Raw genomic sequence first — 17,799 nt, forward strand, 5'->3', positions numbered from 1 at the left:
GACTATTCATCTAGGTATATCAGATTAGAACTGCAGAAAATCAAAAACAAAGAAAATCTTGAAAGAAAGCAGTGGGGAAGGAGCTACATATCTAGAAATAGAATAAGAATTGTATCAGACATCGCTTCAAAACCATGCTAACAAGAAGAGAATGGCATGAACTACTTACAGATTTAAAAAAAAAAATACCCACCAACTTAGAATTCTAAATGTAGTGAATAATGCTATGCACACAAATCCAGTAACCTAGATGAAATAGACCAATACTTTAGAAGAGACACAATCTACCAAAAATCATGCAAATGAGAAATAGACTCTATGCGAAGGCCTACATCTATTAAAAAAAAATGTATCATAATAAATAACCTTCCTTTAAAAAGCTCCAAACCTATATATTTTCACTGGTGAATTCTACCGAACAGTTAAGATAGCTGTTCTCTAGAAAATTTTTCAAACAATAGAGTGCAGGAAATACTTTCTAATTCATTCTATAAGCCAATAATAGTATAAGATTAGAACCAAAGATATTACAAGACAGAAAAACTATAGGAGAATATTTCTCATAAATATAGATGCAAAAATCCTCAACAAAGTAAATAGAATTGAACAATATATAAAAAGAATTATACACCATAATGAAGTAAGATTTATCCCATGTATGCAGGCTGTTTCAGCATTAAAAATCAATAAATATAATATAATCCATCTCATCATCAGGTTAAAGAAAAAATCCTATCAATAGATGCAGAAAATGCCTTTGACAAAAATCAGCCCCCATTTATAATAAAAACTCTCAGCAAATAAAAAACAGCACCACTTCAACTTGGTAAAGAATATCTATAGAAAAACAAACAGCTAACATCATATTTATTTTTTATTTTTTTTTGTAGAGACAGAGTCTCACTTTACCGCCCTCGGGTAGAGTGCCGTGGCATCACCCAGCTCACAGCAACCTCTTAACTCTTGGGCTTACGTGATTCTCTTGCCTCAGCCTCCAGAGCAGCTGGGACTACATGCGCCCGCCACAACGCCCGGCTATTTTTTTGTTGCAGTTTGGCGGGGGCTGGGTTTGAACCCGCCACCCTCGGCATATGGGGCCGGCGCCCTACTCACTGAGCCAAAGGTGCCTCCCAGCTAACATCATATTTAATGGTGAGAAACTAAATGCTTTATAGCTAAGATAAAGAACAAGGGAAGGATAACCCCTCTCACCATACCTTTTGAACATCATACTGAAAGTGCTAGCTAACGGTACAGAAAAAGAAAATGAAATAAAAAGACTACAGATTGAGAAGAAAAAATAAGGCTAAATTTGTTTGCAGATGACTTGATTGTCTATGGAGAAAACTCCAAAGAATTAATTGGTCTTTGACAAAGGAGCAAAGGCAATACAAGGAGAAAAGACAGCTTTTCAGAAAATGATGCAGGACAAATTAGACATCCACAATCAAAAAGATATTTATGTAGGCACAAACTTTATACTTCTCATGAAATATAATTCAAAATGGATCCTAGGTCTAAATATAAGACATAAAGCTATAAAACTTCTTGATAGTAACATAAGAGAAAATCTAAATGTTTTTGGGTTTGGAAATGAGTTTTTAGACCACACCAAAACCGTAATCCATGGAAGAACAAATTGATACGTTTGACTTCATTCAAATTAAAAACTTCATCTTTGTGAAGGATTGTCAAGAAAAGTCAAGTCACAGTTTGAGAGAAAATACTTGCAAAAATGTAGTGATTAAGACATTTTATCCAAAATAAACAAAGTACTCTTAAGAGTTAACCACAAGAAAATAAACAACCCAATAATTTCCTTATATCAAATAAAAACGAAAATAAACAACCCAATAAAAAATGACTGAAAGTGTTAAGTACTTTGCCATAAAAGACACACTTATGATAAATAAAATATGAGAAAAAGCCTGGCATCATATGTTATTATGGAGTTTCAAATAATGAGATTTACAATAAGATGCCATTATATATCTATTAACCTAGCCCAAATCCCAAACAGCAACAAGGTGAAATGCAGGTGAGAATGTGGGGACTTTGTTTCACTGCTGTGAGAATGCAAAATTATATAGTAAACATTGTTGATTTGGAAGAAAGTTTGGCATAGACAAAATAAGATAGCTAAACATAGTCTCATTCTATAATTAAACACTTATGCTCCTTGATAGTCACCCAACTGGTACAATAACTTCTGTTCACACAAAAGCCTACACACAAACGCTGATAGCAATTTTATTTGCAATTGCAAAAGATTGAAAGCAATCAAGATGTGCTTCAATAGAAAAGTAGATCAACTGTTGTATATAAACACATAGTAGAATATTATTCAGAGGTAAAAAAAAATGAGCTATCAAGCCATGAGAAGCCATGGAGAAAGATTAAATGTCTATTTCTAAATTAAGGAAACCAGTCTGGAAAACTGCATACTGTCTGATTTCAACTATGCAACATTGTGGAAAAGGCAAAAATATCAGTAAAAAGATGAGTGGTTTCCAGGATTTCAGGAAGGGAGAGTGAACAGGTTAGAGCATAGGGGAATTTTATGGTAATGAAGCTACTTTGTATGACACTATACTGGTGGATATTGCATCGTTGCATTGGTAGAAATCACACCAAATGACATTATGCATTTGGTAAAATCCATAGAACCACACAATAGAAAGAATGAAAGCTGAGGTAAACTATAGGCTTCATTAATTAATTGTACACAATGTAACACACTAATTCAAGATGTTACTAAAAGAGGGAAATCATGTGAGGGTTGATAAGAAGGGCTATTTGGGAACTCTTTGTACTTTATGCTCGATATTTCCATATACTTAAAGCTACTCTTTTAAAAAGTCTATTTAAAGAAATCCGTGTTATTGTGCCCATATGTCCCTAATTTGTTAAGAAGTCAGATGTGTGTACACATTAAGTTTCAAGGAAGTTTTCTTCATGAAAATGCAAGGTGGATACATTAATCATTTTCTTATTTTGAATTGCATGGGTTTCATGTAGCAGTTGTGTAATTTTGAATAGCTAGCTTCTCTGCTTTCCTCCCCAGATAAACCCTGCTGGTTATAGATGTTGTCTATTATGTTTTCTAGTATCTGTTCTATTTTTCAGCTTCTAATAAATATTTTAATATACCTTTGCTGCTCTTGGTAACTTTGAGTTTAAAGGCATACTTCTATAAGAATGGTAAAGTCCGCCCCTCCTCCCAACATCTTTTAAAACAGATACTCAGAATAGTATCAAACAGTAAAGTAAGCTGATTCGTGTACGCAGATTTAACAATTTTTCACCTTTTACATATTTGCTTTCTCTAATCCTTTTGCAGAATTATTTCAAAGTGTTACTTTAAAATAAACTACAAATATGTAATTGCAAATATTTCAGGATGTTTCTTTTAAATTATAACAACAATTTCCTGCATGGTTCACATATTATCACACCAAGAAAATAACGGGAATTTTCCTTAATATTTCTATGTCTAGTCTGTATTCATGTTTCCCAAATTGTCAACGTCTGTTGCAGCTGCTTTTGTCTATAACCAGGATCCAATCGAGAACCTGCAGAACCTGAGTTGTAGTTTCTTGTTACACCCATAACCTGTTGGGATTCGGGAAAAACCTGGGCTCCAAAACAACAGTCACACCCAAACCGCTAACCAAGCGGAAAAATTACTTCCTTCGGGAGTATACGTTCACGGGAATTGTAGTTTTCCACCGTAGGGACCCACCGCTCGGCACTCTGGGAGTGGGGTCTCGGCGCTCACTTTGCGCATGTGCAAAACCAGCCCTTCCGCCTGCCGGCCGCCCTGTCCCGCCTGAGAGAGTTGAGATCTTGTCTTTACATCTGTGCCGGAGCAGAGGGTGCGCACCTCGGGTGAGAGTTCCGGTGGCGGGCCTCTGCGCGGCCTGGGGATCTCAGGACAGGTGGTGCGGGAGACTGGAGCAAGAAGTCTCGGGAATCCCCAGGCTGGCCCTCCCCTCCCCCAACCCCCGGCTGCTCGGCGCGGGTCAGGCCGAGTCCTGGTCCGCGGTAGGGGCTGGGTGCCGGCCGTGGTGTCCGGGCTGCCGGTCCAGGGAGGGGACTGTGCGTGTATAACGTTGATGACGAGCAGGACTAGGAACTCTTGCCGTTAGTCGGAGAGTTTTGTCTGTAAAACATTTTGTCAAGTGTAATAATTCACTGTATAAGATGTACGCTGCTATCAAAATTATGAGATACTTGTTCTCATCGTTCAGTATTTAATCCTCAAAACAACCCTACTTGTTCTAAACTTGCCATTTGGAATTTCATGGGTGTGGATATCCCAGCTTACAAAGTAGTAGGTGAGGCAGGTGGGATGCAATACAGATAGGCTTGACTTCCTGTTTCTTGCTCGTCTTAATTTCCTACCTACCTAGGACCCAGAGTTGTCAGTACCTGGCGGCTTCTGAGCGCTTAACGCAGGATGGCCTGACCCAGGTATGATTGTGAAGTGGAATGTGTACACTTATCATCCCATCTTTATTTCAGTTTTCTGTAGATGCTTTTCACTCACGGTGTAAAGAGAATAAGAACTTGATTAATATGTTCACCCGTGTAGTTTTTTGACATCAGTTTTAATAAAGGTAGAGAGTTTCATATCTGTGTGTCTGAACTTGTCTAATTTTCTGTTATGTTTACTTTTTACTAGAATGGAACAGAAATTGTTACTACATCAACAAATGTTTTACTTACTCAGTGAAAATGCAAGTTGAAGTGCACACAGTCTTATCAGAGATGCACATGTTCAGGGACCTTTGTGTGGTCCTTCCATTCATTTTCAGGAGTCAAAGGGACATTCCTCATTAGGAAGCCTTTTCTCCAGCTGGGTGTGATAAACTTTTTAGGCAAATGAATATGCATGCTCCTTGAGTATGATGGGGTTATATCCTGATGAAATCATTGTAATAAAGTCAAACTATAGTAAGCCGGGGACAATCTGTATAGGATCTATAAGGCAGACTAGGTCTCTTATGACCCTATTTCTCTTCCTCCCCAGCTGAACCTTCACAGCTCTCTATACTTACTCACGAGCAGCAGAAATGTACATGTCTCAGGTGAGTTCAGTTTTAAATAATCAGTTTGTTTTATAATGGGTTCCATAAAGGTTTTTGTGTCTTTACATTAACATGGAAAAGTAGAAATGGCAATGGTAGACACATTCGCAGAGCAAAGGTGGCATGTGGATAGAAGCAGTCTTCCAATATTACAAATTTACCAAATTGAGCTCCACATTTATTTCTGAGGTTTTTGATAGCCACGGCAGAGTGTCAGACAGCAATTAAATATTTACATTGATGAGAAAGAGCAAACTGATTCCTCATGGGATGTAAAGATAAATATATTTGTTCTATAAGGAGGTGCTTTGGTTAGTAACTTGTCAAATAACAAGTTAATAATAACTTTCCTCTATTTGTTCTTCACTAGAAATAGAAAACATTATGCTCAATGAGAACTTGTTCAGTACTGTTTTTCAAGAACTCAAACACAAGAGTTGAAATAGACATTTTTCTGATGAATCAATGGGATGTTCTTGAAATTATTCTTAAGTATTTTGAATACTGATAATGCTCAGGTTGCTCAGCAGAAGGTTTAAAATTCTGTTCTCTTTCATCGGTTACCACATTTTGTATTCAACTTCCAACTCCCTTGGTTTTTCTTGTCATTTGCCTTTGTTCTCCAGTGACCCTAATGGGATTATAATCAAATCCAGTGGGTGTTGCCTTATCCTTTCCTACTTGATTCTCGTGTACCACTTGCCTCTGTCCTTCTGGGAAAGTTTGTTGTTGTTGATTCTCTGCTAGCGCTAGCCCTGCTAAGACCTGCACAAAGTCTTCTTCTCTTGTCCTTTCACATGGCTCACTCCCAGTTGACCCTTTAATCTCCTCTGTTACCTCTATATGATTTCAGCTCCTCTTGTTTTTTTTTTTTTTTAACGGCTTTATTGAGATTCAGTTTACATACTGTACCATTCACCCATTTAAAGTGATGATTTTAGTGATGATTTATACTATGATTTTCTTAGTATATTCACAGACATACAAACATCACCACAGTCAATTTTAGAAAGTTTTCATTTCCTAAAAAGGAAACTTTGTACACTTTAACTATCACTCCCTTCCCTCCAAGCCCCAAGCAACCTACTTTGCCTCTAGATTTCCTGAGCTACTCTTTATTAGCAGTTTTGCCTGTTATGAATTCTTTTAGTTTTTGTTTAACTGGAAACGTTTCAATTTCTCCCTTTTTTGCTGGGTAGAGAGGATTCTTGGTAACTGTTTTTCCTTCAGTATTTGGAATGTGTTGTCCTGTTGCTTTCTGTCCTCTGTAATTTCTAATTAGAAATTATATTTTAATACGATTTCTTTCTTGCTGCTTTCAAGAGTATCTCTGTCTTTGTGTTTGTTGCGTTTTATCTTATGTCCAGATGAGGATTTCTTTTTCCAAGTTTATCCTGCTTAAAGTTTATTGAATGCTTTGGATGTGTAGATTAATCATTTTCATCTAATTTGGAAACATTTTATTCAAATATCCTTTTAGACTCTTTCCTCTCTGTCTGGTGCTCTCATTATACATATATTGATAAGCTTGATCCTGTCCTACAGTTTATTTTTTGTTATTTTTTTCTTTCTTTTTTTTTTTCCACTGTACAATCTCAATGGACATGTCCAGTGGTTCATTCTTTTTTCCACCTGCTCAAATCTGCTATGAACCTACGTATTTGAACATACTGTATGGGTGAAATTTTTGTTTTAGTTATTATACTTTTCAACTCCAGAGTTCCTATGTTTGTCCCTTTTAAAAATAATTTCTCTTTATTAGCATCCTTTATTTGGTGAGATACTGGTCTTAGTCCTTAGATATCATTTCCTCTAGGTCTTTGACCAAATTTAAAGTAGGTGATTTAAAGTATTCTCTGGTTAAATCAAATGTCATTGTCTACGGGAATGATTTCTATTGATTACATGTGTTTTTCTTGCGTATGGGTTTTACTTTCTTGTTTCTTGTTTTGAAATTTTTTGTTGAAAACTGGACATTTTAAATAGAATACTGTGGCAACACTAGAAGAATTATTCCCCTCTCCAATGGTCATTGAAATTTTTCTGGTGATTTTTTTTTTTTTTTTAACTAAGAGTATTTATTATTGTATGTGGTAGTTGAAGTCTGCAGAAATTTTCCTTAAAAACTAAAGTCTCCCAATTTTTGCCACAGAGCCCTGTGAATACTGGGCATTCATTCAACAGTCATCCTGGCGTTTACAACTCTTTATCAGCCTTCACTTCCTGCTTTCTCCAAACCTGAAGATCACCTAGAAGGGACAACATAGGGCCTTCTGACACCTTTCCTGAGCATGCTCATGGCCCTGGCCCTGTGATCACCCCATGCATGTAGGTGGCTTTCTAGATTCTATATCAGCTTCTAAAAACCTTATGGATATCTTATTCCCTAGCTTTTCCTTTTAATAAAGCTTTTTGATTAGACTATATATACCCCAACTATTACTCACCTCCTCAGGTTTCTGCCAAGGAGAAGAAGATACGGCTCTAAAGAGGTTTCTGCCTCTAAAGATACGGCTTTTCATGCTGGGTGAGCTCTCAAGTCAGTTTAAATAGCCTTATGTGGGAGGCTTCCAGGGAACCACTGGACTAACTAGGTCAAATAGTGATGCTTTTCTGGAAATGAGGCTTTGACAGAAGTCTAACTCCGATCCCAATCTTCCATCATTGCCAGGCTGCTGGTTTTCACTGTTATATTAGACAGTTCATTCTCAAAGCTAACACAGAGAGGGATGGAAATAAGGGAAAGTTAAAGTGACACATGATCACTGTTCCTACTATGATATAGGTGTTTTTCTTGTGTAAGTATTGTGCAGATTGCTGCAATGTTTTAGTTAGGTTTTGGAGTTCTGAGAAAGTTGATTCCACAATTTAGTGAAACCAGTAGGTCTCCCAGTTCTTCAACTGGTTCAAGGAGCCCTGTGTATATGGGGGCAGTTATCACTGCTTTTATGGACAAGAGAATTTTCTTGTTTTGCTGACATCACTTGTTAGCTTGAATTTGAAGTCTTTCTTTATAGATACTTTTCCATTTCTCAGTTTCTAAAACTCTACCCTGTCCTGATTCTGTTACTATTTATCAAAAAACTTCTGTGCTGGCTTAGTGACCTGCACTATTTCTGTCAGCCTCTTTAGTACTTATGGTTCTTTAAGTGTTGTTTTTGGTGCTTTTCTTTTCCCCATCTGTATGTGCTCAAGGAGCAGTCTGATTGTCTCCAATAACCTCAGTTACCATCTAAGTTGTTTGTGACTCTAAATGCTTGCCTTCATCCTTGACCTACCTTTTGTGCTCTAAAATTGTGTGTGTTGATTTTTTCTTTTCTTTTCTTTCTTTTCTTTTCTTGTTTGTTTGAGACAGAGTCTCACTATGTTGCCCTTAGTAGAGTGCCGTGGCATCACAGCTCACAGCAACCTCCAACTCTTGGGTTTAAGCGCTTCTCTTGCTTTAGTCTGCCAAGTACCTGGAAGTACAGGTCCCCACCACAACGCCCAGCTATTTTGTTGTTGTTGTTGTTGTTGTTGTAGTTGTCATTGTTGTTTAGCAGGCCTGGCTGAGTTTGAACCCATCAGCCCCAGTGTATGTGGCTACGGGCGCTGAGCCTGGGTGTTGGTTTAAGGGACAGTTCTAGCTTTGTGATCTCTGGGCCCTTACATAACAATATGAACAGATCTCTTGCTAAAATTTCTAACCCAATTTTTTCTTTTGTTCCCTGTATATCAGTTTTTGGCATCATTAAGAAGCTGCACATTTTGAAACATACATTACAGTATTATTAACTGTAGTCACCATGCTCTGTACTGTCTCACAAACTTATTTCTCTTGTCTGAATAAAACTTTCTACTTTTGACCAGCACCTCCCATTTCTTGGCTCCTGTCCCCGGGCCTCTGGTAACCATCATTCTACTCTCTACTTCTATGAGTTTGAATTTTTTAAATTCCACATATAAACAAGATCTTACTTGAAATATTTGTCAAGAAAATAAATAATTTTTTTTTTTTTTTTTTTTTTTTAATAAGCTGCTCATACAGCTAGGTTGGGTAGCTGCTAAGAAAGTAGTTATCACTACTCGGGAGGCTGAGGCAGGAGAATCGCTTGGGCCTAGGAGTTGAAGGTTGCTGTGAGCTGTATGATGCAATGGCACTCTACTAAGGGCCATAAAGTGAAACTCTGTCTCTACAAAAAAAAGAAAGTAGTTATCAAATGGTTGTTGCTTCCCCCCTTTTATTATAACCCTATGCCAATATCTGTTGCTAGTATTTCCATATAGGTAGTATTCTTTTCTACTGGTCTGTTTGGTTCTGACTCCTTTGTAAGCTGTTCTCTGCTTTTTGTGATCTCTAGATTGATATATTTTTATACATTTTTTATACCTGGGCTTGGCCAGGTGTAGTGCCAGAGCTTATGGGTATCTCTTCCTTGGCTCCCATTATTTGCACTGATGATGTCCAACAAGGGTGTGACTATCCTAGAGAGTGCCAGAATAATCCAATGCAATGTAGAAAAGAATTGTGAGAAGTCTATTTCCTTTGAATTTTCTTGTCTTAAAAAAAATCTAGAGTTTATAAGTATATATAAATGAGTTGCGGTAAGTTAAAAACTTTTTAAACTATATTGAGTGATAAGTTTTAAGACAAAATTAAGTCCAAAATGGCCTTTATAACCATTCATGTTAGAGCCTCAAAAATGAATAGGAAAAGTAGTAGTTTCCAAAGATATTTTCTATGTCACCTAATTATGAAATCTTGAACAAAATGTGTGGTTACAGGAATCAGTGTCATTTGAGGACGTGACTGTGGAATTTACCCAGGAGGAGTGGCAGCACTTGGGCCCTGTGCAGAGGACACTGTACAGAGATGTGATGCTGGAGAATTACAGCCACCTTGTTTCACTGGGTGAGCAGACCACATGTGACTCCCTCTAGAATATGTTAACTTTTAAAAAATGATCAAAACACATGGACCCTTTATGGTCATTGGGGTTATTCAGGCTTTAGATTAATCAGTCCAATTCTAAAGTGATTGAAACCTTTAGAGAAACAGAAACAATGTTTGTCATTCCCTTCCCATTGAAAACTTATAATGGTCACCTTCATTTATTGCTTTGCTACTGTATCTTTTTCTATCTTTGGAAACCCCAACACCCATGGATCTGGTCCTTGTACACTCTCAATTATTTCATTTTTACAGGGTATTGCATTAGCAAACCCAAAGTGATCTTCAAGTTGGAGCAAGGAGAAGAGCCCTGGTCCTTAGAGGACGAATTCCTCAGCCACAGGTATCCAGGTGAGCATTGACACAAGGAACTCAGGGGGTGTTGGACCTCAGAGGGAGAGCACCTTTGAAAGTATTTTATTTTTATCCATTTTATTGACATATAATTCACATCTCATACCATTTACCTATTTAAGGTGTACAGTTCAATAATCTTTAGTACATTTAAAAATACAGTCAGCCCTCTGTATCTGTGGATTTAACTAACCATGGGATGGATACCATTCAGAAAAAAAGTTGTGTCTATATTGAATATGCATAGACTTTTTCTTGTCATTTTCCCTAAACAATAGGGTATAATAGTTGTTTACATAGCATTTACAGTGTATTAGCTATTATAAATAATAATAATGATTTAAAGTACACAAGAGGATGTGCATAGGTGATATGCATTTTATATCAGGGACTCTGTCATCTGTGGATTTTGGTGTCCTCGGTGGTGGGAGTAGAGTCCTGAAACCAATGATTCGCGGATACTGAGGGACAATTGTATGTGTAAACATGACCACCACAGTTTTCATCACTTCAAAAAGAAACTGGTACCCTTTAGTTATCATCCTCCTATCATCTCTATCCCCTCCATCTTTAGGCAACCACTGATCTACTTCTCTCTATATAGATCTGTCTCTTCTCGACATTTCATATAAATGAAATTATATAACATGTGATCTTTTGTTATTGCTTTCTTTTGCTTAGCATAATGTTTATAAGGTTCATGTTATAGCATATATTAGTATTTCATCCTTTTTTGTGGCCAAGTAATATTCCATTATATAAATATACCATCTATTTATCAGTAAGTAGATTTTTGAGGTTCCACCTTTTGGCTATTTTGAATGAATAATGCTGACTAAATATTCATTTGCAAGTTTCTGCATGAACACATGTTTTTATTTCTCTTGCCGTATATGTCTAGTGGTAGAATTGCTGGGTCATACAGTATTTCTGTGTTTATCTGTTTGAGGAACTGCCAGATTGTTTTTTTCAGTGATGTACCACTTGCCATTCCTAACCAAAGCATAGGAGTGTTCTGATTTCTCCACATTCTTACCACTTGTTATTATCTGATTTTTTGATTCTAGTCACCTTGATAGATGTGAAGTGTGGTATCTCATTATGGTTTTGGTTCGTATTTGTGTATTGGCTAGGACTCTTATAATAAAATACCATAGGCTGGGTGGCTTAAACAGCAAATTCTCACAGTTCTGGAAGCTAGAAGTCAAGATCAGGTGCTTTTGTGAGTTCCTCATGAGGCCTCTTTTCCTGCCTTCCAGATCACCACCCTTTTGCTGTGTTCTCACATGCCCTTTCCTCTGTGCACAAACAGTGCAGGAGATAGAGAGAACATTCTGGTATTTCTTCTCCTTATGAGGACTCTAGTCCTGTTGGATTAGGGACCACCCTCATGACCTCATTTAACCTTGGTTGCTTTGTTATAGGCATGTCTCCAGATATAGTTACACTGGGGTTAGGGTTCCAACATATGAATTGAGGGGGTGAGTGAGACACAATCATAACAATTTTCCTGATTGCTGATAAATGTCAAGTATCTTTTCATATGTCTATGTAATAATAAACCATTTATCATATGACTTTGTAATAATAAACCATTTCAGGAATTTTTAAAAGTTAGAGTTTTCAATATAATTCCTAGAACAAAAGGGAAAGATCGTTTTAATTACTAGAAGTGAAGCACAGTTACTGAAAGATTTTGTTGTAAAGCCATATAAACAAATAGTGTAATGTAAAGATTGTCATAATTTAGGTCAAGCATATCTTCCAGTCACTAAATGATTGGCTCATATTGAGTGTCTAAAAAAGATATCTCTAAAAGAATGAGAAAGTTGTTGAGACAATAAATGAAATAACTTAGAATTTACTTTCTTTTATTACTCACATTTGAATTTTGGCAGTAAGTGCATTAAATTAAAAGAAGCCTCTCTAGCTCTAGAGCACAGGTAAGAGAAAGCCTTTAAGGATTTGAGTGACTGCCCCAAATAATATGATATCAATGTTCATAGCATATAAAATAATGGAGTTTTAAGAACTTAAAATTAATTAGAATTAAGATATACTTAATAGGATTAGAATGAAATAATTGGTACGGTTGACATTACATAAATGTCTATAGGTGATATAAACAGCATTTATATTAAAGTAAACCATACATGTGTGTATAGTTTGCCAAATGCAAAGAACAAGCCTTTGTCTTTCCCATGGAAAAATTGTAAGTTAGTGGAAGTACACTATTAGTAGGGAAACCCCAGTAAATCCAGCAAATTAGAATCATCACAAATAATCTCTGAACATAATTTGGTAAATCTAGAAATTAATAACTAAAAACTCCACATGAAAATTTAAAAGATTGTCTCTTTTAGACAGTGTGTAAGAAAGGAAATCAGTTCCAAAATTGTGTGATAATTGTGAAATAAGATATAGTAAGATTAGTGAACAGAAGTAAGATTGTCATTTCATATTTGTATTAATTAAGCAAGAATAGTAACAAAAATACACTAGTGAAAACAGAAGAATTTGAAAGTAAAATTAGAAATAGAAATAAACTGTAAAACTGAGAAATAGAATGTTAGTATAAAAAACAGTAAAATTGATGTAATTGGTGAAACAGAATAGAAAGCTCAAGAAACAACAGGCACTTTTATAGATAGTTGGTTTTAGGTGACATTGCAGAACAGTGGGGAAAGGATCTTGAGATATCCATATAGACAAAGGATTCAAATTGTTTAAAACGGACCTAATGTACTCAGCCCTACTATGAAACTAATTTAGGGTTTTCACATGAAAGCCATAACCCAGTTACAACCTAAGAATATGGGGAAGGTGGAAAGGGAGGGGAGGGAGGGGGGAGGTGGGTAGAAGGAAGGGGATTGGTGGGATTACACCAGCAGCGGTGCATCTTACAAGGGAATATGTGAAACTTGGTAAATGGTCTGTAAAGCTAGTGAATGATGCCCCATGATCATATCAATATACGCAGCTATGATTTAATAAAAAAAATAAATAAATAAAACGGACCTGATTATCAAAGCAGAACTAGAATTATTATGGAAGATGATAAGAATAAGTTTATGACTCTTCTCTGGAAAAGATTTAATATAGAAGGCATTAACTGGGAGAAACGTGGAGTAAATGTATTCTTTCTACTCTGCCCACTAAGTATAATTAAATATGTACTCATACGGAGTAACTCAGAGGTGTTGCAGGTTGAGTTCCAGAATACTTCGGTAAAGTGAACATTACAATAAAATGGGTCACACTAACTTTTTGGTTTCCCAGGGCATATAAAGGTTATGTTTACAGTGTATTGTAATCTTTCAAGTATGCAATAGCATTATGTCTAAAATGTGCATATCTTAATTAAAAAATACTTCTTTGTTAAAAAATACTGACACAGATATGAAGTAAGCATATGAGCCAAGAAAAATGGCTCTGATAGACTTGTCACAAACCTTCAATTTGTAAAAATGCAGTATCAGTGGAGTGCGATAAAGTAAAGCACAATAAAACAAGGCCCTCTCTATGTATATGTGTATATACAGAGGGTACCTTTAAGAAAGGAAAAATCTGTATCAAAATCGAAATACTTGATACATACTGATAACATTTGTTATCTTGTATATTAAATCTTATATCTCTTGTAATTGCAGAAGTCAAATGTGACTTGAGTATTACAATTTCAGTACAATTTTTTCCTTTATTAAATGTGTCTGTATTTTTTGGTGCCCTCTATGTATATCAAACATAAGATTCTGGAAGCTGGAAAAGAAGAATAACTTTGAACAACTAGGGACCTTGGCATCTGAGGCAATGCAAGGTGGTTAGTGTCAGCAGAGGCCTGTGGGGAACTTGATCTCCCACCCCTGTCCAGTGTTAATGTGGAAGCCTTCTCTTCCATCTCCCAGTTGTCAGAACAGATTAATGGGGAACCTGGACTTCTGTCCCCACTTGGCAGTTAGTGATGATGAAACCCTCTTCTCTTACTGGCATAATTTCAAGAGAAGACTGACCAACACTGAACATTATTTTAATAAAGTCCAATTTGTTAATTTTCTCTTATAGATCATGCTTTTGTTGTCCCATCTAGGAACTTCAGAACTAAAAGTAATAGTTTTATGCCTATGTTTTCCTATAGAAATTTTAAAATTTCACTTTTTACACTTAGTTTGTCCGTTTTCTGTTAAATTTCATAGAAAGTGTGAAGACTGTGTCAAGTTTAATTTTTTGAGTTTAGTTATTCTAGCACTACTTGTTGAAAGGACTATTATTTTTCTATTAAATAGCATTCTTTCTTAGAAAACAGGTGACTTTGTATTTGTGGGTCTATATCTGGATAATTTGTTCTTTCTCATTCATCTACATATCTTTGCTGATGCCAGTACTACATTAACTTGATTATTATAGCTTGTTAATTAAGTTTTGAAGTCAGTTCTCCAATTCTCATCTTCTCTATGAATTTTTAAGTGAGCTTAATTTTTACAAAGAAAGGATCCTCATATTTTACCTGGGATTGTATTGAATTTATAGATTAAAGAGAATTGATATCTTATCAATATAGAGTCTTCTAATTCATAAACAAAATATTCTTCCCCATTTATTTAGTATTTATTTGCTTTCATCCATTTTTTATAGTTTTCATAACACAGACACCAAGCCTTTTTGTTGTTGTTTATTTGTTTTTTGGTGCTATGGTAAATTGTGCTGCTTTTCTAAAATTTCAAATTCCATTTGATACTTGCTTGTTTATAAGCACATGATTCTGTATTGGCCTTATGTTCTGCCTTTGCTAAAAACATTTCTTAGTTCAAGAAGGTTTATGTAGGCTTATAAATGATTTTCTGAATAGACTTGCTTTATATCTTTTGGTTATTTTTGGCTTATTGTTCTGGCTGATACTTTTACTATAACCTTGAGTAAAGGTGGTCAGAGTGGACATCCTTTTCTTTTTCCTAAACTTGGAGAGAAAATTGTCTTGGAAGACTATTAATACAGTTAATACAAGGTGTTCATAAAGTTTGTGTGCAGTTTATGGACACCCCCCTATTTCAAGTGTTTTACAGTTGGGGGATAAAATCTCATTTGTCATGATTTATTATATTCTTAATATTTTGAGGATATTGTATTATGTCATATTGGCCTTTAGGATTTTTTCCTCGAATTGCCTTTGTCTCATCTTGTCGCAAGGATAATGTAGGCCTCATAAAATAATTTGGGAAATATTCTCTCCTCTTATGTTTTCTGGAAGAGATTCTGTTGAATTAGTATTATTTCTTCCTTAGATGTTTGATAGAATTCTCTAGTTAAAATCATTTTGTCCTAAAGCTGTTATTTGGAAATACAAGTGTGTGTGTATGTGTATGCATGTATGTGTGTGTATATGTATTCATATTTATATTTATAAACTGAATATTCTACATATATATGAACTATATATGTAAACTAATATATTACATATTTAATTTCTTAAATAAATATTAGTATGTTCAAGTTATTTCTTTTCTTCTTAAATGAATTTGGCAGTTTGTTTTATCCCTAGAAATTTGTTCATTTCATATAAATTGTTAGTCCACAGAGTTTGCAGTGGACTGAGTGACTGAGGCCCACCTTCCAATTTATATGTATTCTATTTGGAGGTAGGCCCTGGGAGGTAATTAGGTCATGAGGCATATTGTTGAAACTATTTGAAATGCTTCCCTTGTGATTGTTTTTCTTAAAACATATGATTGTCATATCTATAAAACCTATAAAAATTTAATTTCTTTTAATAATTATTTATTTATTATTATTATTATTTGTTGTTGAGACAGAGTCTCACTGTGTCACCCTGGGTAGAGTGTCGTGGTGTCACAGCTCACAGCAACCTCAAACTCTTGGACTTAAGCAGTTCTGTTGCTTCAGCCTCCCAAGTAGCTGGGACTACAGGTTCTCGCCACAACACCTTGCTATTTTTTGTTGCAGTTGTTATTGGCTGGCCCAGACTGGGTTGAAACCTGCCATCTTCGGTGTATGTGTCTGGTGCTGTAACCACTGTACTGTGGGCTCTAAGTCCTTAGGTAGAATTAATGAACAAATTTTCTGATGGTTTTAAGCCTTAGTTACATGTGCAGACACAGGTTTTATTTGTTTTCAATATTTTGAGATTAGATTAGACATTCAGTTCCCAGATCCACCATTATAGGGAGTCAAGATAATATGTTAAATTATAGTATCATTTTCCTTTCCCTGATAGCTCCTTTAGAAATTTCCCTGATAGCTCCTTTATCCTGCCATTGTGTTTTAACATTTGACATATTTTTCCTCTGGTTAATTCATCTACCCTTTCTCTTCAGGTAAATCATTCAAATAAAGTAGGTTTTGTTTTTGTTTTTATAGTAAAAAAAGAGAGAAATTGAGAGAGAGAGAGAGAGAAGGAAGGAAGGAAAGAGATTAGAATGTTCTTCTGAAAATAGACCAGAGAGTTAACTCTTTTGATGATATGTGGAAGTAACAAGAAGTTGGCAGTCTCCACCCCAGAAGAGGGCCCTCACAAGAACGCAAGAATGTAACCGTGCTTACACCCAGATCTTGGACTTCCAGCCTCCAGAACTGAGAGAAATAAATGTTTGTTCTTTTAAGTCACCTAATGTTTGGTAACTTACTATAGTAGTCCAAGCTGAAAAGAGAGAGTTTCGTTTATGTTGTTTTTATCTCTTGAATGTTTGTTATGTTTGTAGTTATGTCTCCTCTTGCATTTTTGATATTAATAATTTGTGGCTTTTCTGGTTTTTTTCCCTTTGTTGGTTTTTACCATTTAGCAAAATAGTTTTAAAGAACTAAGTTCAGTTTGATTTTCTGTTTTCAACTTAATTATTTTCTTTAATCTTTATTCTTCCTTCTGCTTCCTTTAGATTTAACTTTCGTTCTTTGTCTTGTTTCTGAAAGGTGAAACTTGAGTATCTGCCTCAAAATCTTTCTTTTCTAATATAAAAATTTTAAGCCACAGAAATATTTCTGAGTACTGCTTTAGCTGTGTCCATAAATTTCTAAGTATTTTCTTGTTTTCATTCTTTTAAAATTACCTTAATTCTCTGTGAGACTTCCTCTTCACCCATGGATTCATTAAAAGTGTATAATTTATAAATATTTTGTATTTCTCTAGATAAATTTGTATTTACTGATTGGTAGTGTAATTTGTCTGTGGCTTGAGGTGATCCTCTATATGATTTTTTATATTGGTAAGGATTTGTCTTATAGTCCACAATGTGTCTTGAGTGTTCCAAGGGCTTTAGACTGTGAATTCAGCTGTTGTTGCATACATTGTGCCCTAGATTTTGGAGGTGTGGTTATCACAAGTGCTACTTTATCTCTTCTACCTGTAGTATTGGGCCTACCATGTATTCCTGGGTTTTGTTTGTGTGCTTCTTATTTTTTTTCTTTTCCTTCTTT

At 35.6% G+C, this 17,799-nt stretch overlaps 1 protein-coding gene across 1 annotated transcript in view; it reads left to right on the forward strand.

Moving 5' to 3' along the window:
- The first annotated feature begins 3,801 nt into the window (after positions 1–3,801).
- The window catches only part of ZNF658 (zinc finger protein 658), a 33,407-nt gene continuing 19,409 nt past the window's right edge, over positions 3,802–17,799 (forward strand). The window contains exons 1-4 of the mRNA XM_053578175.1: positions 3,802–4,044; positions 5,033–5,090; positions 9,855–9,981; positions 10,276–10,371. Of these exons, the coding sequence (XP_053434150.1) occupies positions 5,076–5,090; positions 9,855–9,981; positions 10,276–10,371 (238 nt within the window). The 5' untranslated portion in view covers positions 3,802–4,044; positions 5,033–5,075. The remainder of the gene's footprint in view (positions 4,045–5,032; positions 5,091–9,854; positions 9,982–10,275; positions 10,372–17,799) is intronic.

This window comes from Nycticebus coucang, chromosome 2 (genome assembly GCF_027406575.1).
Source record: "Nycticebus coucang isolate mNycCou1 chromosome 2, mNycCou1.pri, whole genome shotgun sequence".
NCBI classification, from domain to species: domain Eukaryota; kingdom Metazoa; phylum Chordata; class Mammalia; order Primates; family Lorisidae; genus Nycticebus; species Nycticebus coucang.